The sequence below is a fragment of the Notolabrus celidotus genome, chromosome 11 (assembly GCF_009762535.1).
Source record: "Notolabrus celidotus isolate fNotCel1 chromosome 11, fNotCel1.pri, whole genome shotgun sequence".
Lineage (NCBI taxonomy): Eukaryota > Metazoa > Chordata > Actinopteri > Labriformes > Labridae > Notolabrus > Notolabrus celidotus.
The window spans coordinates 17,416,479-17,440,451 of record NC_048282.1 but is presented as its reverse complement, the minus strand read 5'-3'; the positions used below and the strand labels follow the sequence as shown (position 1 = coordinate 17,440,451).

Below are 23,973 nucleotides of genomic sequence, written 5' to 3'. Positions count from 1 at the left end.
GATTGTATCGTCAACACCAGAGGGGGGAATAGATTTTATTTCTGTTTCTTCATAGAAACACATGCCTATATGATACATCACCCCCCCCCCCACACACACACACACACACACACACACACACAACATATGACAGTTGGACTGCATTGAAATCCATCACAGTCGCCTATACAATCCATAATGAGGAGATATGAATCTGATGTGCTGTTTGCATCTCCATCACATTCATATATGCAACAGTGAAAACAGAGAATAAGGGTAATAGGTAAAATATCAAAATAATAATCCTTCATCATTGATAACAGATATTTCATGATGCATAACATGTCATATACAGAAGAAAATAGTTTATGTAAATACAATCAAGATAATCCTACTGTGCTACATACGTACATCTGTGCTTATACATAATTACATAACCGCAGGGTCAGCGTAGAGACAGAGCTGCAGTCTAATACAGATGAAATGAGCTTTCCCTTTGTTTATTAAACATAAGGCCACTATGGTAGACCAGGAGGATATATTATAATCACATGTGAAAGAAACCACACTCCCACTGCTTCTCTCCACGTGGAAACACAGTTTCCTACAGATCCCACGCCACCCGAAGTGTTAAGGAATAAATCTAATGACATTACTGCACACGTTTAAGCTCCATTACTCAACATGAGGCACAAGTGGATCTAATGGCAGTGTACTGGATGTATTTTTTACTAACAATAGTACTGAAAATCTACCACGTAATCTAATAGAGCGTACATTTGGTCCGGACTCAACCAGCAGTGATGCATCAGTTGTATACAGCTAATGTAACAAAACAATACTGCTGCATTGATTTGTCTCTGCTTTTGTTAAAACTCTTTTTGTACAAGGATTTACAAACAATGTGTAGCCTGAGCACCATTCATACCATGTCCTGCCTGGATAGACAATCTGCATGTTGTCCCTGTGATCAGTGTTAGAAAGCAGAGAGCAGGTAATTATGATTTCAAGTTTTCATCTAATCCTAGTTCACAGTTACAGTGACTACACAAACCAATATTCACAAATGTCTTAGTGTTCTTACTTGAAAATAGCGCCTATGGCTAGAAGACAATAAAGCAAAGAAAGTTAGGGGTGTTTTCTTTTCAGTTCCAACAGGAGCTCAAACTGTTTATGTATATTACTCCAAGAATAGAAAGAAAATTACGCCAACGCAGTATCTAATTAGCTAAAAGGCTGCTAGATCATTTAAAATGACTGAAAACTATATTTTCCAATTATTAATCTTCCTCTTAGACATTAAATATTTGCAACTTAAATAACTAAAGCAAAAGTTAATCTGGCACTAAAATGGTTTTGTTTTGTTTAGGGATGACAACCCCAAAGCAGCTTATGAGGACTGTTTGGTTGTAGTTTAATCAAACTTGATCGATGGTGATCAATAATCCCTCCAAGGACTGAAAGACTCTGGTGTAAATTTTACTCCGTCCTGACTGGAGCATGGCACTATTGCATTACCCTTTCCTTCTTGAAAATATACTGCATATATATTTTAAAAAGGGGAGTCTGAAATATGAAAACGAGCAGTTTCATTTTCCAACTTTGGCAGACAGTATGTGTTTAAGTGGGGTTGTGTTAGCTGGAAAACAAAAGTAATCCATACGATTCCAGGACTTTCAAGATAAGCAATGTTATGTTGCTAAATCAAAAGTCTAATTTGGAGCCAGTCTTTATGTTGTTCATAGAATGCTGGTCCATGCAATACATGCAAATGTAACTCCTAGATGACTGTTAATATGGTAGATCTGCGTTGTAACTGACTCTGTACCACAGGGCTTTGGCAGACGACATAAACAAAATATTGTCAAAAATAAAAAATAATCCAGTCTGAGTCTGCAGTTCAATAAAGTTCAAGATAGCAGGGATCAGAGTTGAAGCCCTGCACATCATCTACTCCATGGACAGTTCATGCTCTTTCTCCTTTTCACAGCCAATCAGCATCAGGTCAGAGTGGTGACCTCTGGCTGAGCGTAGTTCCCAGTGGCAGCAAGGATGTCTTTACAGCTCTCTGTGAGGATACACAGAAGGACAAGATTACCATGAAATAGATAGAATAAAGCAGGTTCAAAGGTGACCCTCTTCTGGAAGTAAACGTGTTACAGATTCATTCAATTCAGGGTTATTTTGGAAGCACAAATCATCAAGTAACATTTTGTAACATGCTATAACAAGTAAAATATATCCACTATAATTTAATTGAGCCCTAAGGTACATTTTTATTTGTGATTCGCAGAAAACAATTCTTGAAAATCTTAATATATTCAGTTAGCTATCATACAAAATGCAGCCAAATCCTTTTTTAGGACACAGCTTTCTTGCAAGATAATAAATAGATAAAATCAGAGATCATGTGAATTCATGTTCTTAACTTTTTTAATCAGAAAGTGTTTTAGCTGTACCCCGCTGACAGATATCATGCAGATCTAAACATCAGGAGGCTTTTGTCCAGACCGCCCATGTTGTTAATGGAAACCTATTAGTGTCAGAGGAGTCACTTGGGAACCAGAGGCTCATGTGAGTATAGATGCCTTTTCTCTGCCTGTCTGTATTTCCACCCCCCTGCATCCATAGACAGCAGCTGCTAACTTCTTCACGATGAGTGCATAATGGTGTAGCAAAGTGTTCAAGTGTGGCTGTCACATCGCTGAGAAAATGCACTCTTAACCTGGACACAATGCCTTCCTAAGTGTAATTTGTGACAGTGAATGCTGTTACAGACTGCCCATGACGACCTTAATCACTTCAGGACCATGGGGGGTCGGGACCATTTCCTGTCACTGATTACCATCTGAGCGTCTTTAGACCTGCTGTATGAATCCCTCCTTTTCTCTGTCTTCTACAGTAGCCCTATGGTGAAATATGATCCCCAGCCTATATCCTGTAAGCCTGGAATTAACCTGTTTTTCCCTGTGGGCAAGAGCAGAACCATGGAGGGCTAATCTGTCTCTAGCTAATCAAATAAAAATTGCTGCTTTTTGCATGTTTGAGAAAAAAAGCAGACTTTTAAAGATTTAACTTCCCAACAACAGTTTAAACCCTATTAGGAAACAGGGAAGGTCCAGTGGCAGCCTTTTTTGCAGGTAATGCGCTCTACAATGTGTTGTGTATGTGTGATATTCCTCTGTAATAGACTGGGATGTCATTATCTACAAACTCACCAGACACAGTGCTCATGATTGAATTACCCCCTCCTCTCTCCCAAAGATTTTGAGGTGTTCTGGTTTTGCTCAGCTCCCCGTTGATTTTGTGTTTAGGATCAGGAGAAATCTCGCTCTGTGGTTCATGAACTGACCACATAATTTAGCATATTATGAGGGAAATTGCTGTGAAATTAGACTGGGGATATCTTATAGTTTCTTCCCCTGAGCGTCACTGTGTGTCCACAAACATGTGAAAACATGTTTTCTCAGCTGTCTGACTGATTTTACTGAGGTTGCATGTGTTCTTTTCATCATCTGCATGTGACAACATGCAATTAACCCACACCAGTCTGAAAACACTCGTTCATAGATGGATGACGCTTTCAGGAAATATGTTCGAACACCATTTCTGGTAATGGCCTGTCAAAAAGGTGGGATGAATACTCTAATAGACTGTGATGTGCTAATGAGCTCCAGTGGCAAAAAAACCTAACATCTCAGAAAAGTGCAGTTTTGCAGGAAAACACCTTCGGTGTTGTTTCACTGTTTGCACATACAGTAGATGAGAATCAGGATGTGGAGTTGGTGGGATGCAAGCTCAGGATGTCAGGAATGAACCTGTGATTGCCAAATTTAGAGACCTCCTCACAAGGAGACTTTGGGAAGTTCAGATGTGAGAAGCAGCAGGCGTCCAAGCAGAGGGAGATAACAGTGGATGTAAATTAAAATAATTAAGAGGATTGTCTCTATTTTGACCATGGTCACCTGTCTCAGAAAGCTCTTTCAAAGAGTCAAAATAACAGACTATTGGGGGTGTGTCTTGAAACAGTTATTCTTGGTATAGTCAGTGTTGTCTGGTATATTGTGTTACAGCTAACCCTAACCTAATAGTGCTGTGAGAAGAAAATAATTGAAGGAAAGCTTCCACAGACAGATAGATGATGCAATTAATACCACAAAGCTCCTCCATTGATTTCCTTTTGATCTCCCCTGCGAACAATCAGTAAAATGTGCCTTAAGTAGGTTGGAGGCTGTGAGAGAGATGGTAGAAGTTCAAGAATGGAAGCCTATAGCTAACTCAAAAAGAGATAACAAAATCAATATTTGCTGCTTCTCATACCTATGTGTTGATAGCTCATGTTGTATTTTTCACAGTAACAAACAAACCATTGTAAGCACTTTGCCGACTACATGTTTGACTTTCTAATTAAAACCTGGTGTCTCTTTCCAGCTGCAGCAGTTTGACCACATAAGCAAACATTTTCTCTACACAGTATGTATCTCACATCCCTACACTCGAACCTTTCTGCGTCTCAAGACATTTAAAAAAAATAACCCAGATGGCTGCTGGAGGCATAGCTAAAATGAATTTAGTGGCATTTTTTCATCAGCATCATTTGGTTTAAAATGATTCATTTGAACCAAAATTGCACTGACTTGCATTCAACATTGTCCTGACTTCCATGTTTCTTAGAGGACAAGCCTCTCTGACTTTAACCATCATCTACTTGTTGACGTAGTCCCATAACCAGTCAACATGATTAATTTGTCCAAATATTTCAAAACAAATTACACTCCCATCATCACAATGCACTCTGTGTTTTGTGGTTTATAAGCAAATGTGATCATGCAACCACAGTCAAATAAGATAATGCACACACAAATAAGATGTCAAAATTAGGCCTGCAAAACCAAAACATGTTGTCACTGTGAGTATGATAGCTTACTAGCTGTTAGCACTTAGCTGACAGTTTAAGAGAGCAGCTAGCATGTTTTTAAAATTAATTAAACTTTTTAAAACGTTTTTTATCAATACTACATTGCCTAATAGTTACATTATACAAACTTTATTGCAATATTTTAACCACAATTGGCTGTATTACAACAAAAATGTGTCCTAGGCACACATTAGCACACATATATGTATACAAATTTGTACCTGTCCAAACTAATGACAGAATTATACCAGACAGCCAGAGAGCCACGATAACAACATTAAACCATGTTGCTAACCGTAGATCGTAGATCTATTTTCACAACCCTGAAGTCATACTAATCAAGTTTTTAACATTTACTGGTGAAGAAAAATATAAAGCAACATATTCACTGGATTTAACATGTTAACAACACCCTTTATGAACTTCAAAGATTCTCATGGGGTGATTTTGTTTTTACCTATAGACAGAGCCAGGCAAGCTGTTTCTGACTGCTTTCCGAACTGCCGTTTCTGACGGCTTGGCTAATTGCGTCCTGGCAATGAAATCATATATGGTTAATAGACATGAGAAAGGATTTCAATATCAGTCCATCGTTTTAGTACAATTGTGCTTACTTACAGGAAATACTTGCACAAACTGTGCCTGTCATGACTAATAAAGCAACAACACAGGAGAAAATGAAAAATATACCTACGGAGCTACATTTAATAATAATCAAAAAGTGATTAGATCAGCTGTGCAGTAAGGAACATTTTTCAGCTAAGATACAACACTCATATTCAACAGTGCTGATTTTCTGTATGTAACTTACCCGTATGGACGCTGGGGTCTCCAGAGGTTAAGAGGAAGCAGGTGGCCTCTTTCTTCGTCTTGTCTCGCCCTCGAGAGCACCGCATAGTCCACTTTTCATTGGGGGATAGCGGCTGGGTCAGGCTGCAGCCCTCTTCCTCTGAAAGGGCCACATTAGCATCTCCGTTCTGTTTGGAGTCTGACAAGAAGACAAAAACACGTTGCAACATAAATGCCAAAGCTTTTACTGAGACTACCCTGAGGACCCAGACAAGAGGAAAGGTATATGGCATGAAATCTGTTATTTTTCTGTGGAGAAATTCAATCAGAGATGTTATATGGAGTTATTTGATCTCCATATGTTTCAGTCTTTGTGACTAAGCCAGCTTCATCTGTCAGGCAAAAAGCATCAGGAAGCATAAAAATACAGCGGCTGTTTCTGTTGCAGTCAGACCCAAGACCAGTCCATCATCTGACATCAATCAGAAAAATTGGTTAAGCAATTTAACATTTCCAGACAAAAACAGAATGGTAAATGGGACCTTGGGGAAGAGGTCATTTACAAAAACAAAGTCTTGCAAACCTCATGTGGTATGCATACATGCAGACAGTTTTGGTTATACTTGCAAAATAAAAAAATACTTGGATTCCTTTTTTTTTCAGTAAAGAGTGTGAGAATATAGCTTCCAGTATGAGTGATTGGTGTGTAAATAAAAGCATATTTTTTTGAGCACTGTACCCTAATCAATCTCCTATTATCTGAAGTAAAAGAAAAAATTTTATCACAACTTATAAGGGTTAAATTAAGCAAATTTTTTAAAATTGTAATGTTATGTGATATTAAATATTATCCTACTAATGTTATTGTGTTATATTAATTGTATGCATGATTTCTGTACCACAAAAGATAAGCTAACTCGTTTTTCTACATTTGAGATGAATTGACCCTTAAATTATGCTTTGCAGCCTGACCTGAGCGGTTCCTGCTGACGCTCTCCTCTGCAGCCAGCGGACACGTGTCGCTCTGAGTGCTGTCTCTGTGCGAATTTGTTTCCGACTTCCCAAATGATGCAGAGTCTGTCGGGGCGTCAGGGTTGGGGTTGTGCTTCTTTTTCTTTTTTGGGAGCTTCTGTCTGGCCATGGCCAGAGAGTAGTACATCCCGAAATTATTGACGATCACAGGGACCGGCATGGCGATGGTCAACACCCCAGCCAGCGCACACAGTGCCCCCACCATCATACCTGGCCACGTCTGTGGGTACATGTCTCCGTATCCTAGCGTTGTCATGGTGACCACGGCCCACCAGAAGCTGATGGGGATGTTCCTGAAGTGTGTGGGGTTGGGGTCACTAGGCGTGGCTCCGATTCGCTCGGCGTAGTAGATCATGGTGGCGAAGATGAGAACACCAAGTGCCAAGAAGATGACGAGGAGGAGAAACTCATTGGCACTGGCCCTCAGCGTGTGGCCAAGCACACGCAGTCCAACAAAGTGCCTCGTCAGCTTAAAGATCCTGAGGATCCTAACAAATCGCACCACACGCAGGAAGCCCAGCACATCGCTGGCTGCTTTGGATGGCAGGCTGCTCAGGCCCATCTCCAGATAAAATGGCAGAATGGCCACAAAGTCTATGATGTTGAGCGTGTTCTTGATGAAGAACACCTTGTCTGGGCAGCAGATGATCCGCACCAGGAATTCAAAGGTGAACCAAACCACACAGATGCCCTCCACCAGGATGAGGATAGGCTTGGTCACCATCTCAGACCTCTCCTCTACGCGGGAAACATTACCCACAACCACTCGCTTTGTCTGGTTCCTCACTTCATTGAAGGCTTCATGCGTCTCCAGGCAGAAGGTGGTGATGGACACCAGGATGAAAAGCAGAGAGGCTAATGCCACTCCCTGAATGAGACAGGAAAAATACAATCAGCACAATTTCATGTCTTCTCACAAATCAATAAGCCACAAATTATCTGTCATCAAACTAGTTTTGATCAGGAGCGTTAATCAAAACCTGTGCCTTCAGAAAACAGTTTTTAATCCATGCCATGTAATTATACAATAATACTTCTTTTTACTCTAACACACTCTAGTATTATCAATAAAAAGACATGGATGTGCCAATCAAATCTGTGAAGCATCTTTTGACAGATAATTTTCTAGCAGAGGCAGTGAGTGTCAGATGATTGACAGTAAGCAATGATTTAGTATATGAACATAGTCATATCAGGACACTTATATGAGCAGCATAGAAATCTAATACAACACATACTCTGAAAACATCAAGGAAAATTGTATTTTTTTTGTTGTGGAGGATCTTTGCCTGTAAGGTAAGTTTTGCATGTATAAGCTCAAAGCTTTTTCCGAGGACGAAAAAAACCCTGATTTCTCTAACTACATGGAGGATGTGAACCAATATCAATGCACCTAATGCTTATTACAAAAATAAAATAGGTGGCCTGGTTCCTTTTTGGCAAACCTTTAGCCATCACCAGCATCATTATTAGTATTTTGTTAAAATTTAAGCAGGTAAGGGGCAAAAGTAAAACACCTGAATATAACTTTAGCAACAAGCAAAGCTGGTAAAAATTGAGTGACTTTATGTTTGAGAGAAACAATTTGATTGTAGGCAGAATGTGATTCAAGTTGATGATTTTGCACACAAAGGTTAAAACATGCTATTAGGCTGACAAAGCAAAGAGGTTGAGTTGAGGTTATAGCTTAGCCACCAGTATTTCAAACAGCTACAATGCTCCCACCTGTCAGTAAAATAAGTCATGCCCCTAATTTTGCCTAATGCATAACTCTTACCCAAAGTGGCAACCTCCTGTCTTGAGAAATGAAGCCGATTCAGAAATGCTGAAAACTGTAGTTCCATGAGTTCCCACTGGGGCCTGAACGAAGAGGCACTGAAGCCACATACACATCCATTCAAACGAGTCAATCTTTACAGCCAACATAAACATGTTTAAAAGCCTGCTTCAAAACATTTTGGTCTGAATAGCTTAATTCTCTCTTTGCATACACTGAACAGAGCGTTTTTTTTTCCATAATAAAATGAAGTGTTAAGCATAATCAAGGGTACGGCTGACTTGACTGACTGGCGGACACAGTGTGGCTGTTAGCGAGGAGACTAAAGGCCCACCTCAACTCTGCCTCCTTGCCTCTTGCTAGGTTGACTGAAAGTTGGGTTGAGTAAGCATTCCCAATACAGCTTCAAAACTGCTTTAGAAACAAATGGATGACGTCACAGAGACTATGGCTGTTTTTGGAACTGCCGACTATACTAGCAATATGTACTGATTTGGGCAAAAATTCAGTATGTAGTATGTAGTATGTGAAAAAGAGCAAAATCTGCAGTATGCCAAAAGTCCCCGGATGTCTACTGATCCAGGAAAATTTCACAGTATGCATTGGACCAGTCTCCCTCCCATACTGTTACCCACAATGCACAGCGCTCGTTCTGCTTTTTCTTTTTCTTCTTTTTTGAAGGGAGCACTCACTTTCTATGTGCAGTGAAAAATATTAAATCACATATAAACCCCTTCTTAACTTTTTAAATCATAAGTGATGCTAAAGCAGCAGTTTCTCTATTGGTCGTTGTTTACTTCCACTTTTCCAAACCGGAAATCCAGTGGCGTCTGGCCCAGCGCACTGCATAACAGATCGAGCAGAACAGTCACACTACATACTAAGTCCAAATCCAGTATGTACTACATCCTTAGGTAGTATGTAGCAGGCCGTTTCAAAAACAGCCTGTGTCCATGAATTACACAGTCTATGGGTTTCCTCGGTTTTTGAAGGAAGATGCGAGTGTGAAAACCTGCATAATAATGAGTGTCATTATTTTGGTATAACTGGGCTCCAGTTCATAATGAAAAAGAAAATAAATAGTCCCCAATATTTTGCTCTTCAAGTCATATTCTTTCAGATAATTTAATCCAATGGTTGATGTAGTAGGGATATTAGTAAATGCACTTTTTTTTTTCTTTTTGGAAAAGCACCAAATCAACAGGAGAGCCAAGCGAATGCTCTTTGAGAAAATTGACCATTTTCAAACCAATTACTTCCATGAGCACACAGACAGAGTCATGCTGTGAGGAAAACGTGATTCCATTATCATGTGTACTGCCAGCCACAAGCAGCAGGGAGCACTCACAGGGTGGTAACACTACAGGACTGACTTATTAAAACACACAAGTGCTACTGTGTGAGTCGGGTTTCAAATGAGTCATGAGAAAAAAGCAGCCTTGTGAATTTTTTTTTTGTCTGAAAAAGGAGGTTTTTGGTTAAAACAAGCTTTGCCTTTTCTGACCAGAATCCAACCACGAGAGGGAGTCCTGAAGTCTTTACCAGGTGGTTAGACCTGTTTCGTGTCAGAGTTCCCTTTACTACAACAATTTATAATACAATGCAGATTTTAAAAAGCGCCTTCTAGATACCACCCCGAGCAAAATGGCGGCTGAGTTAAACTCCTTTTATGATTCATGGGATGTACCTTAAATGGCATTCATTTGATCCAGCACAATGCCTGTTGTCTGCGTTTGTGTGAACATTGTGTGCTTGCTGATACTTGATCGGTCTTTGTCTATTTAAGCCTGAACAAATCATAATGCCTCTCTAACCTTTCTAATCTTGCAGCTGGATAAATATGTACCTGTGTCTGCATGCATTTCACCGTTTTCTCCCCCCAGGCCTTTCACATATCACTCGGTTTTACAGTGTTTGGGTCCCTGATTGGGAGAAACAAATAAAGCATTTAACGGCCAATAGGGACACTAATTCAATGTGGAACAAACAAGCAGCAGATACTGCGCACAAACACATGTACAGTGAAATACATGTTTGGTCTTTTCTGTTATGTACACCCTGGTGATGAGCAGCTTTCTACCATGACAACGTTCTGCATCTCTTCCCCTGCAGAGCTCTGAGGCGCTCACGGCTCTGATCCCAGCAGAGAACCCGGACTGAGCCTCAGGAGGAGAAGGGAGGGCCATGAAGCTCTAACTCTACCCCATGAGGAGCTCAGAGATCCCCTGATGGACAGGTTTCTCCCATCAGCTCCCAGGCTGTCTAAAATGTGTGTTAGTCTGAGTGTTTGTGTGTTTCTTACAAGGCTAAGACACAGTGAGTATTCAGTATGGAAAACTTAAGAAGCCAGCGGAGACATGGAGACAGTGCAATCTTTGCTCTTGCATGTCTCTGAGGTTGCTGTAAGAATGTATTACATTGATCATGGAACATAACACACATGGTATTATTTAAAAATACATACATTTGGTCTTCTTTTGAGCATAATCTCATATGTTTAATAATACATAATACATTTCCCTGTGACCTAATTCAACAGCCAATTAAACAGACCATGACGTGTAAAGGATGAAATATTTTGTTATGCCAAGGACTAGGAGTGTGTTTCACATAAGTCATGCTTTCCAAAATTACACGGGCATAGTTTACACTTGTAATGAATAATTAATCAGTGAAAAAACAAACTAATTTGCTTCTCCTACCGATCTGGCTTTTCACACAAAAACGTCCCTACAACAAGCTATGCAGGTATGACGACAAGCCAGCAACAGAATAAAAACTTGAGATCCCTCTTGAGGAGTCCAACAGGGCCTGACAGTGTTCAGTTTACTCGAACAGCAAACGGTTTATCCAAGAACTAAACAGAGCTAAGTTCAACATCAGGCGCACCTCTGCACGGATGCTGCAGGAGGTCCTGGCACATACAATACAATTTGCTTGAAAGACAAACAATTTCATGACATCTGTGTGAGTATGTCAGTAAAGTATTTCAAAGTGTTTGCCTCTCAGTTTGTTTCCTTTTTATTTGTGTCCATGTCTGCCAGTCTCTGTTTTGTTCAATACATCCTAGAGCATTTCAATTAGTCTCTGTTGTATATTTAAGGTCTGACACAAAGACATATCACAACGTCTTGTTAGCAGCTCAGCAGTGGAAACTTTAAACACAGTCACAGCGTTGGAGAAATCCCCAGGAGATCTTTCTTCCACCACAGAGTGATTCTGTGTTTGTCACTGAAGGCTGCTGATGTTACACAATTATCATTACGAGGATGTCGACTACTTCAAGCACAACATCAGTTATACGATGTCACTGTTACTTTCTGTTAAACCTGCAGCAGCTGGTCATTGGTCCAACTGGGGTCATCAGAAACAAGCTGTAGAGACATCAGTGACAAAGGATCACCTCATAAAGTTGTTAAAGTGAACCTGAACAGATGTTTACTTACACATTAGGAAGGCTCAAAGTAAAAATAGCATTTATTTGGAATTGTGATTATGTCTATATATGTCTAAGTCTACTAAGTCTAATAATAATTCTCTGTCAAGTAGGTATGCATTATATGCTGCAATGTGCTTAAACATTGTTCACTTTGTGTTGAAGACATGTCATGCAATACACTTATACTGAAGTTTAAATATCAATCCAACATTTTTTTCTGACGTTTCAAAGCTCTGTCCATGGGGGGTATTTGCTGATTACTGACTACTAACCATAGACTGTATAAAATATGGACGTAGTATTCATGACGTCACCCATCTGTTTCTGAAGCGCTGTTTTGAGGCCAATCGGCGGCGGCAGCCATATTGCTGCTGTCGAGCGATTGTGACGTAAAGAGGCGGGCTTTGAGCCTCCTAGCCAACAGCTACAGTGTTCCCGCCTGCCAATCAAGTCATCTGTGCCGCTCATTGAAAGACTTGTAATCTCAATATCTTCGAAATTGCCGCGTTATAAAAAAACGTACCCCCCGTACAATGCAAGCCAATCGAGAAATGAGCTATCCAGACTACACTTATCTTTTGTACCAGGCTGTAAACATGTTTATTTCTGCTGTAAAGATCGTCTTTTCTGAATTGGTGTGTGTGGGGTTTTCGGTACTTCCGGAGCCAGCCTCAAGCGGATCCTCAATGAACTGCATTGGACTCATATTTTTAGACCAGGGTCTGCCTCTTGCTACAAACCTATGCATCTGTTGAATCTGACCTGTCACATCAGTTGATATCTAACTCATTTTGCAACACTTGAAGAAAGAAAGGAAAAAGTGAATATCTCCCTAAAGGCACTTGGGGATATAAATAAATTAAAACAGTTTAGTTTTCTAAAATGTTTTGTATTTTAGAGCTACTGACAAAATAATTGTTGCACCTTGATTCTTATTTAATTTGTTCCAAGCAGTCTTTCTTGATTTGGCATGCTCATATTGTGATGACATTGATAGTTTGAGCTCTGTTTTTGGTCCCCACCAACCTCCAAATATTTCACAATGTTCTCTGGCGACATGCAAAGCTTATATGTTAATTGTTCGGGGAAACCGGTTACAAAACATTGCTATGAGAGCAATGAGACTGAACCAAAACCATTAAGATGTCGCCTCAATAGCTAGGAGAACAACAATTGATTATTTGTACGAATTATAATACTTAAGATATACACTATAATAACAAGAGACATCAACGGAAGACTATATAGAAGCATGGCCCTTAAGGACATGTAATGCAAACTGTGGTGCCAAAAAGACATAAATCCAAGGTCATCAGGTGTCAGTGCCAGGTGTCAGTGAGCAGACAGAGCAAAGAACCCCCCAAGGGAGCGGCGCCCTGTCTCAGCTGGGAAAATCAGAGCGAGATGAAGCGAGACACGACAGGCAGCAGTGTGTGTATCAGCAAGCAGCAGCTGGGGAGTCCCATCACAGCCGTCATCACCTCCAGCTGTTCATCATAAGCCGGTGTTACTAACACGCAAGAACAACAACAACAGGTTGTCTAAGCAGTCAGGGGCAGCAAAACCAATATGAGCAGTCCCTTCCAATGTTTTCCAAGACTTCATGTCGCTCTGATTCATCCACCTGAGGACGGAGGAGGATTAATGTCCACTCCTCAGCCTGTCAGCCGAGCTTCTCCTGAGCGTCTGCAGAGAAGAAATTAATTATAACTTTTTTATATTTAATGGAACTAGGCAAAAAACGAGGAAGATTATCCATTCTGTGGTATCAAACTGTACAACAGGGAACTATTTTCAGCTCCTCTCGAACTTCATCATCCATCAATGAACTGCTTCATCCAAAAACACCACTTGGCCAGGCACTGCTGCAGCTTGAAGGAAGACCAAGAAAAATCAAATTAACCGAATCACGTCCTGCAAGTAACTTCCTGCAGTAATGAGCATGGATTTGTCACCTCCACTGCTGCGAACTCTCCTTTGTCAAACAAACTACTTTTTTCAAAAGTTTAAATCACATTAAATCAGCCACATTCCAAAAACCTCTTTTACTCTTTTACAGGATTAGCTAGTTGCCGGATTAAATCCACTTTACATCTTCCAAATGCTTTTACAGGTGACTCTGATGCACTGCAACACAATCATTTGAGCCATTGTACATACAAGTTGCAAAGTCAATGTAAATATGTGATGAGTCTTAACCCTTAATGACCTAGACCATTTTGGGGGTGCCAGACTCTCGTGAATTCATTTTGAATATGCTGAATAAGAGATGTGGTATCAATGGAAAGCTGAGAATATCCACTGTAACTGAGTTTTGAAAGCTTGTTGATAAGATTAGTGATTCAAAAGTTATCAAACATTTAAGAACAAGTAGCCGCCACCGGCTGTCTAGGTCTTTGAGAGCTACAGCAGATTCTGTTGTGAAATTTGGTCTCAACAGTCATTGAATCAAAGTCTACAAACCCTGGACTGTATAAAATATGGATGTAGTATCTGTGACGTCACCCATCTGTTTCTGAAGCGCTGTTTTGAAGCCAGTCGTCAGCGGCAGCCATATTGCTGCTGTCGACGATTGTGACATAAAGGACGGGCTTTGAGCCAACAGCTACAGTGTTCCCGCCTCTCATTGGAAGACTCGTAAAGATCGGCTTTTTTGAATTGGTGTGTATGTGGTTTCCGGTACTTCTGGAGCCAGCCTCAAGCGGATCCTCGATGAACTGCAGTTTTTAACACTTCCGCATTGGGCTCATATTTTTAGACCGGAGGTCAAACAGTAAAAAGCGTTTGGTTTTTTAAACCACTTTTTAACGTTTTTTCAGCAGTGGCCACAGACTAACATGAATACTTTCTGAAAGCCATAATCTGATCAGGTGACTTTCAGTGAAGTGGGTCCAAATTATATTTTAAGTATAGTCAACAGCACTGCTGCTTTCCATGGTTTTGTCTGTGCTTGTTGACAGAGAAGTCTTATTTAATAAGCATGTATCTAACTGACTTTTTTTATTAGAGATTTTACTGAAATGCTGTAGTGTTTTAATATTGTTGAACTGTTTTAGTCTTGATTTAAATTTCAAAAGAGGAGTATTAATTTACCTAATCTAAACTGTAAATTAGTTCTTATAAAGGCATTGACTGCTATTGCAGTGCCAGGGTTTGCATGTGACACATGTGGCTTCTGTTCCCATGTTTGCATATATTTACTTTTTATTTGCATGTGCATTTTGTTTCATTATTCTCCTTGATGTTATTGTGTGCATGGCATTTCCTTTAAGGTGCATACCCACTCAAAGATTTCACTTTTCTTCATGATAATTAATACTAATAATTAACATCTCCCTTTAATTAAGTATATCGGTTATGTCCAGCTCACACACTGATATGTGCTTTTTGATTTATTTTGGAGCAGGATGATTTATTTTATAAATGTGTGATTATTTAGTTACTTTTTAATATCAGCCATATAAAAGGCTGCAACTCTGTGCAGACATTGTGATGCATTCACTGATCTCAAAGTAAGGCTGCTGATCTATTTTCAGCAAACAGCTTGGAAACTGAGCAGAATAAACAAGCAGCATAATCACATAGGATTAGATCCCTCCTTCACATAGAACTCACTCTTATGAAATTTTCCTTAACGAGTCTCTGCTGCTCTGCTCATGTGTGAAAAATCAAACCCTGTGTTTCATGAACACCGCAGCAGAGAAAGGTGTCAGCGCTGTGAAACATGTGCCAAGAGGAACATGAGGTTCTGCTCATAAGACTCTTTTATTATTTATCAGTTGGGTGTCACATCCAGACAAATGAGGTGTGAGAATAGGTTTCATTTTCAGCAACCAGCAGAGCACATTATTTGAAGGTATTGACCTTTGTAATATTTTTAAAATCAATATTTATTGCTTTCTTTATCATCATCCCTGTACTTGGTGCTAAATTGAGGTGTTGATGAAGATGTGTTGACACTGTTTTGAATACAATTGATTCATTGAAGAAAATGGTTTAGGTCACCATTTCCCAAACAATTATTAATATGTAATTAATGTATTAATATCAGTTAATACTTGCAAATGTAGACAACACCTGAAAAAAATGTATTCCATTATTAAAACTTATCGTAATATGTCAATCAGCCAAAAAGTTTAGAAGTCAATTTGCAGCAATCAAAGCTCAGAAGCATTTTATATGGCCAAATGAATTGGTGATGGGGTGTTTACACCAGATAATATCAGTCACATATCAACTTTCCCACATCATGCGATCCCTCGGTTTCAAGGCTTATTGATTTTTTTTTTAATTTCTATGTGGGATCAAATGCCCTTTTAATTGCTTACCACTGATAACAATTCACAGAACATTACCACAGTGATGATTGTATTATTGTATTGTTTTTTCTGCATTGTGGTAGAAAATGATTCATTTGTTGATTTTTTTTTGTTTGAGCATTCCACCTCAGCTGTTTGGCTGAAAGGGGAAAAACTCACTCAAATATAAGCAAAACATTTTTAAAGGTAGTGGGTCCTTATTGCATGGTGCGGTGCAATCAAAAATGAGAAATCACAGCCATTTTTATCCGAAGTGTATAAGTTGTATACTGAAATATGTGGCAGATAAGTGATCCTACACAGGCAGAAAACCCAGAAAGATTAAAAGACAAACAGCATGTTTTTGATTGGCAACGACACTCATCCAACCACAATCAATCAAAACATGTTTGACTTTGTGAAGAGCAGTCTCAATGAATAAAGCCCCTGACAGAGGGAAGATGCATGGCTACATTAGATGGTTAGGCTCCTATGAGGAACTTCTGGTTTGTGTTGATTTTGGCACCCCCTGTGGACAAAGTAGCACCTCTACTCTCTTTGCTGATCTTGTCCACATGAGTAAGAAGTGTTTTCTGACACAGAAAATCTCATCCTGCTTTCTCAGGCAAACGTATTACTCATTCTAAAAAGTCTATTTCTATAACATGCTGTAATCACCTCTTATGACACCTACCCTGCAGCAGCAATTTCAGGCATTAAAAATGACATTATAGAACGCTGTCAAACTAAAGCTGAGAGTCATCCGTTCAATTTCACTGACAATATTTCATTTCAAATCAAAGGCACAGGAGTTATCTACCCAATATAACGACAGTTTTCTTTCTCACAATGCACTTGATTTGTTGAAATGGACATGCATTGTTTTTGGCATAAAATAATAATGACTGTGTCAAGCCAGCAGGACCTACCATGGATCCAAATGAGGACAAAAACGTGCATTCTCTACCAGAGAGAGCTGGCTGTTCAGAAATAAATAAAACCACCTTCTCTGTAATCTTTTTGGCCCTTTTGCTCTCTTGAGGACATATTGAAGTCCCGACACCACTGCTTTGTTTCAGCAGTCCTTCCTCTGTTGCTTTCGTGAATTCTGTTGCATGTTTAATTTTTAGATGTCATATCTATGGTGGCCAAGAAATGCAGAAATTATGCATTTGCTTTGAACTTTTGCATGTGCTTTAAAAGAAGCCACAGCAAAAACACTGCAAATTAAAAAAAACTGCTACAAAAGCCGAAATAACTGCATGGACACCAAACATGCTCCAAATACACAAATGAAGCCAAAAGCGCACTAAAACATAGAACACCGGCATCAATGCTCGAAATTGAGGTTTGACAACAGAAGTGCTCCAGGCCTCTGGGGCGCCGGGTGACACAGCTTTATACATCTGTCTGTAGCTTTGCATCATTTGTGAATTGGAGTGTGTTTGGTGTCAGTGCAGTGTGTTTCTGCTGTTGCATTTGCTTTGGTCCTCTGCATGTGTTTTTCAAGATGCATCATTTCTGCATTTGCACCTAATCTCCTGATGAAGAATACAAGGGATGTTGCAGATCATCTGCCCTTTGCGCATATCAAATTGGAAGTATTGAATGTATCTCTACTACTACTACGGCCTCAGGAAATGACTGTACTGCATATACTGCAAGTAGCTGTTGGACTGTTGCCAATTCCAGATCAATTCAAAAATGCCCAGATCGGCTCTGATCTGAGAGTTGTGATCAGTATCAAGATCACTACTTAAAATTAGAAAATATTCTTCTGAAAGTTTTGCTGATTTAAACATTTCCAAGTACATGATTTTACATTTCAAATGGTGCCATCATCAGTGTGGGGACCTCACACATTTCAGATACTGCCTTTCACAAAGCCGTAGCTCCAGCCTGGGTTAATAGCAGGGAGGATGTGGCTTAAACGATGGGCAAATTGACTTCCCACCGGCTTTCAGGAATCACATTACCTGAGCTGAGCTGAGAAGCTCTTTGAAATAAAAAGGCCATAAAGGTAACGTGACCCCTTCAATAAGCACTCTGCAGCCTCACAGAACAAACACAGAGCAAACATAGGAACATGAATCAGTCGGACGGGAAATGAACAAAGAACATTATGGATGGGTCAATATGAATCTGCACTCATTTATTAAGATATACTGCCAAAGAAATCCACTTGGCAATTTCTCATGGAACTTTTCAAATCCTAGATGATTATTTACAAATCTTCAGTGGTGAGAGACATGAAAAACTGGTGCGGTCATCTTCAGATGGCACCAGAGCATCAGCAGCTGTGACTCAGTGACAGCCGGCTAACGCCACCTGCACCAGAAGCTAAAATAAACATATTTGAGTGTGACTAGCATGCAATAGGAGCACTCACTACTTCTGTGAGAGTCTCTGAATAGACTATTCAAATTAACAAACAGAAATTAGAGAGAGCACCAGCCTCTTTCTCTCTGGACTAAATGTATTTTTCTTTTTTGTCTGATGAAAGCTCCTGGCTCTTTGCCTGACAATCCAGCCATAGTGACACTTGATACTCACATTCAACGTGTACTTCACTGCAGCACTCTGCTGCCTTTGTTGCTAAGCCATTAGGTGCAGGATTCTTCCAAATGCTTGCTGATATCCTCTGTGGAAGTAGTATGAGATTTTAATTCATACAACTCAGTAATATATATTTCATTGATAGACCCAACAGAAGGGTATCCTGTTCCGTCTGTCATGATTAAATGAGACAGAACATTTTGGGAAGAAGTTGTATTGTTATAAATCTTAAGTACTTTTTAACGGAGCAAGAGACCACTGAAGACCATCGAGATTAGAGACTTTAACCGAAATAAACCTGTTCAATATACACTATGTGTTTCTGTAGATAGCTGTACTCTCCAGCTGCTTTTCAAACACTCGTGTTTTAAGGACCTCTGAGTGCGAACCTTGAACAGGATGTGTGGGAACACTTTAGTGTTTCTGCTATGAAACAGCATTTTCTCTATTCCCAGCATTTTGATACAATTTCAAACCATACATTTTAGAGAGCACATAAAGTTGACTTTTTACATGACTAACAGAAACATTAGGTTATCTTGGAAGTATAACTGAATTATCCGGGACCTGAATAAATTATTCTCCATGGTTTCTAAAAACAAATTCATGGACTGAAACATATTTTATCAACATGATTCAATCTGAACTGACTAAGAATCTGGTATGGAAATATGATTCATTATAGGGCTGTCCTTAAAAATTAATACAGCAATATATTGTCACCAAGTGGCAGCCTCCGGCCGCGAGAATTGAAGCCAATGCGGAAGTGTAAAAAACAACAACTGCAGTTTCACAAGTGTCCGCTTGAGGCTGGCTCTGATGATTGTCACCTATTCCTTGCCAATGCAGCATCAATGCACATGATACAGAATGATACAGTGGCAAATGCTGTGATGGCAGTTTCAAAAGACAAACCACCTGTTGTGCAGAGCAAAATAAAGCCCATTTGTGACAGTAGAAGCCACATGATGCAGCAGGTCTGGAGTCAAACTTGAGTCATGCAATATACAAGCTATGCAAAAACAAAGTAAAAGCTGCAGCAACATGACAAACCTACTACACATGACAAAACTCCATTCAGCCACTAGCAACAGACCTGCTTCACAGAGCCAGTGTGTGCTGTCCAGACAAACATTGACTAAAGTGTTCAACTCAAAATTTCCCTCAACTTCTCAAAGGGCTCAGAAAAAAGCATGTTAGTTTTTGGTTGGTTGGTTGGCAAAGTCATAGGACATTCTTGCAGCAAATAGAAATTAATATAAAATTCAAGTGAAACCACAATATTATTGCTGCATCAAAAAACAGCAATTAATGGAGACAACATAATAGGCTAGTTTTGCTTATGATAAAACAATATTTGATTTGCACCATAATGGAATTTATTCAAACAGAATATATTCATTTCATTCAGAATCTCTCAGGGGCTGAATTTGAAGTGAATATGAAAGATTAATGAACAGTTATTGTAGTAAATTCTGTGTAGGACAGTTTCACGATCAAAAATCAATGTGTATCAAAATAGTTAAGGTATCATGGCCTGTTTACCGTAATACTCATATTGTGAGGCTGTGGTAAATGCCCAAGCCTAGTTATTTGTGCTCAAAGGCTTCTTATCTGTGACAGAGTTGGACTGCACTTCTTAGTAAAGCTCTGCAAACCCAAAACCCCAATTACTGGACATCTAGTTATTTCTGTGGAATAAATGTGTGTTTATCTAACCTTGAATCTATAGGTGACTGTTAATGACCAATTACTGTACATTTCTGTAAAAAACAAAAAAAATATATGAAAAATGACTTCACTTCCTATTATTCCACTTTTTACGCTGACAGTTATTAGGACATAAAACAATGGAGAAATAAAGCTTATGTAGTTGACGAGACAATCAACACACGTGATTGACAAACACTTTCTACCAAAATTATGTTTTTTTAAAATTGCAGCTTTAATTGTTTTGAGAAAAACTGACCAAACTGAGGGGCCATTAAATCAAAATGTCATCTAACAATAATCAACAAGGTCTGTGTCTCAGTCTGCATTTCAGGAGTTGGACGGGGTTGAGGTCAACGATCTGGCTTTACTCAAAAGGTTACTGTGCTGAAATAGGAAAGGGTCTTCCCAAGCTGATGCACTAACAACAAAAAGACAGCCACTATCTTTTTCAAATGGTAATCAGCCAAAACAAATCAACAAAATGAATGTGGGAGTATGAGCTTCCTCTAAACTGTTGTTTAAACATGATCGTTCCAGAAAGGATGTTCACTATGCTTTATTTTAAAAGGATGTTCCCATCTTCAATAAGCACTTGATGTTGTGTGGGTGAGTGTCTGTTGCTGGAAACACAGTCAATGGAAAAGACTGGAAATACCAACTGTGGCCAGAAGGAAAACATGTTCTAAAAACCCTTGATGCAAGAAGAAAACTTTAGTTCAACCAAGAAAAACTTTGAGGGATCATTTGAAACTCCAAGAAATCCAGCTTGAGAACTGAATGTCTGAATTAAGTCATTCTCACACTTGCATGGTTAGCATTAGCAGTATGGAAAAGTGCAGCTTAAGACGTGAAGTGAGTGAAAAGTGTCATCACCAGCAGCATTGTCTGAGAGAAGTTGTTTGGTTTGTAGATTCTTACACACATGAAAACCATACTGTTACTTTAACTTTATATGATCAATGTTAAAGTGTTGTGTGTTGATTTATTTGTACAAAGGACTGCTCAGTGAGTATTAGCACTATAGGTGAACTGTCCTGGTGAATTTAAGTTCATTGATTGAAACATCTGGCAAGTTGTAATCATTCCTGAGGGGAATAGTACGGAGGCCCTGAAGGACAAAACAAATTTACAAAAGATGAAACACTTTTACAAAGTTGGAGACAAATTTACATTTTGGAAAACATTTTTTAAAATAAAATTACATCAGCGAAACACTTTTACCAAGGCCAAACCAAATGTACATTTAAGAAAACAAATTTACAAAAGATTAAACACTTTTACAAAGGTGGAGACAATTTTGAAAATGACTGAAACAAATTCACATTTCATTTTTACGGAAAGGGAATGTACCGATCCGTAAGTGATCGAGTGAGGGGTCATTTAGTTTGTTTGGATGGAGAGAAACTAAACTGAGCAACATGGTTTACATATTAGGACATCCTCGGGTCTCAGAAAGAGGTGTCAGTCCTCAGATGAAAAAGCATCATGTCTCCGGAAAAGCTCCATCATATCTCCACAAAACCTTCATCATGTGTCAGAATTCAGATAAAACAGTCTCAGACCACATAACCTAAGGATAAACGGAGTCAGACTTAACGGTAGAAGTGTTTCATCATTTGTAAAATTGTCTCCAACTTTGTGTTGGTGTTTCATCTTTTGTAAATTTGTTTCCTTAAATGTAAATTTGTTTTGGCCTTGGTAAAAGTGTTTCGCTGATGTAATTTTGTTTTAAGAGATGTTTTTCAAAATGTAAATTTGTCTCCAACTTTGTGTTGCTGTTCCATCTTTTGTAAATTTGTTTTGTCCTTCAGGGCCACCATAGAATAGCTATGAAAAGTTGAAACAAATGTGCACATGGTTATCTATGCTGGTGCAATCTGATTGGCTAAAGATAGAGGGACACCTGTTGATCAGGAGAGCATGAGCTCTCATGCCCCCTTTACAGGAAACAACTTCTATGGTCTCACTGTGCAATAACCACTCAAATGAAAGAACACACACAAAGGACTCACTCTGGCAGCTTTTGACGAGTAAGGGTCGTCAAACAAGGCCCACATCTTGGGCTGCCAACCTTGGCAGCAGTTTCTCGACCTGTCCGGACAGTCCTCGATACCGAACCTCCTCGGCATCTCTCTCTCGTCGTCTGTGTCATCCGGCTCTGGCGGTTCAAATATATCCAGGGCCTCCTCTGCGTCCCGGTGTTGCCTGTAGGTCATCCAGCAGCATGGCTCCACGTCAGTCTCATCAATACCCCAATACGCCAGCTCATCCTCAAAGAGGGGCCCACAGACATCTGCCGGGCAGTGCAGCTTCCCGGTCCGGTAGTAATTCAGCACATAGGCGAAGATGCCTGGGTGTCTGTCGAAGAAGAACTCGGAGGAACTCGGGGGCGCAGGGGTTTCCGAGTCCGAGCTGACTTGGGGTTCTGGATCTGCCAGCCATGCCAGGCGCGTCCCTGGCAGGGTCCTCAGGGTACTCTTGTAGGTTTCATGTCGAGTTCCACCCACATTGATGATAATTTTCTCCGAGTCCTCTCCTCTGATCATCTCCTCCTTCAGACATGTTTTCGACGGAGGTTTGTTGCCTGACTTGCGCCCTCGGTAAGACGAAACACACACCGAGCTTATCATTGAGAAGCAGGGACCTTACCAACTGGTGTCCACTCGAACAAAAATCAGAAAATCAACGAAAAGTGCGCCGTCATTTCACACCCAAGTCCGTATAATGACGTGCATGTCTCATTTAACAAAAAATAAATACCAAATAGTCCAAAATGAGACGCGCAATAAAAACCACCTGTTACAGAACTCGGCCTGGTGCCGCAAAGAAAAAGACAGTCTTTGTTTTAAATGTTTGACAGGGGGACTTGAAGATGCTTCCAGATGTTGCACTGATTTCCCGATCATGAACACAAGGCTGATTTAAAAGATAGATACTGACTAATAAGACACGCGCTCAACTGGAGGCAACATTCACGTGTCACCCCTCACAATTTTTCATTGACACCCAGATTCAGCAACGCAAAAGCGCACAACTATTCCTGACAACTTTTCCCTTCCTCGCACAACAAGATGACACCTGATAAAAAAATCCGCTCTTGCATGTAATCAGATATCCCTCGAGACCTGGTTGCCGAAGCTACTCAGCTCTCGTGCCATGCAGACAGATGTGGGCTTGTTTTCCAGCTGGAGATCTGTTCCTTCTCCACAAGTAGCCTATCCTCCCTTAGCGACACAGCACGGTTGGATGGTGCGTTCAGCAACAGGCTCGGCGGTTTAACCCTTTGGTTGCTTGGAGGTCGGCGCAATATTGAACCACTCCCTCTAATCACACAGAGAGATGGGTTGATGAAGTGTGTGTTTCTGTGTGAGAGAGGGTGAGAATAAGAGAGATAAGAGAAATAACTCAGATATTTCATCAGCTGTCAATATACTTTTTTGGTAGACTGTTATATAATTCAGTATGTGTCATC

At 39.9% G+C, this 23,973-nt stretch overlaps 1 protein-coding gene across 2 annotated transcripts; it reads right to left on the bottom strand.

Annotated features, from left to right (window-relative positions):
- On the bottom strand, positions 1-23,770 carry kcnc4 (potassium voltage-gated channel, Shaw-related subfamily, member 4). Of its 2 annotated transcripts, XR_004632905.1 has the most exons (5): positions 22,514-23,770; positions 6,659-7,586; positions 5,709-5,885; positions 5,355-5,429; positions 5-2,047 (listed from the first exon to the last, which is right to left on the bottom strand). XR_004632905.1 is itself a non-coding variant. In XM_034695126.1 (4 exons), exons 1-4 carry the CDS (start codon positions 23,129-23,131, stop codon positions 1,980-1,982), a joined length of 1,791 nt encoding a protein of 596 aa, XP_034551017.1. In that variant the 5' UTR covers positions 23,132-23,749; the 3' UTR covers positions 1-1,979. The 2 variants fall into 2 exon arrangements, 1 of the variants encoding a protein (XP_034551017.1); XM_034695126.1 differs by lacking the exon at positions 5,355-5,429 and having other exon boundaries at positions 1-2,047; positions 22,514-23,749.
- Between the last annotated feature and the right edge of the window lie 203 nt (positions 23,771-23,973).

Bases quoted from the DNA above. Each gene is read 5' to 3' on its own strand.
- kcnc4 (XM_034695126.1), bottom strand. From the start codon at position 23,131: ATGATAAGCTCGGTGTGTGTTTCGTCTTACCGAGGGCGCAAGTCAGGC. The intron at 7,587-22,513 runs GTGAGTCCTTTG...TGTCTCATTCAG, and splicing joins ACTCGTCAAAAGCTGCCAGA to GGAGTGGCATTAGCCTCTCT. The intron at 5,886-6,658 runs GTCAGGCTGCAA...TCTTCTTGTCAG, and splicing joins CGTCAGCAGGAACCGCTCAG to ACTCCAAACAGAACGGAGAT.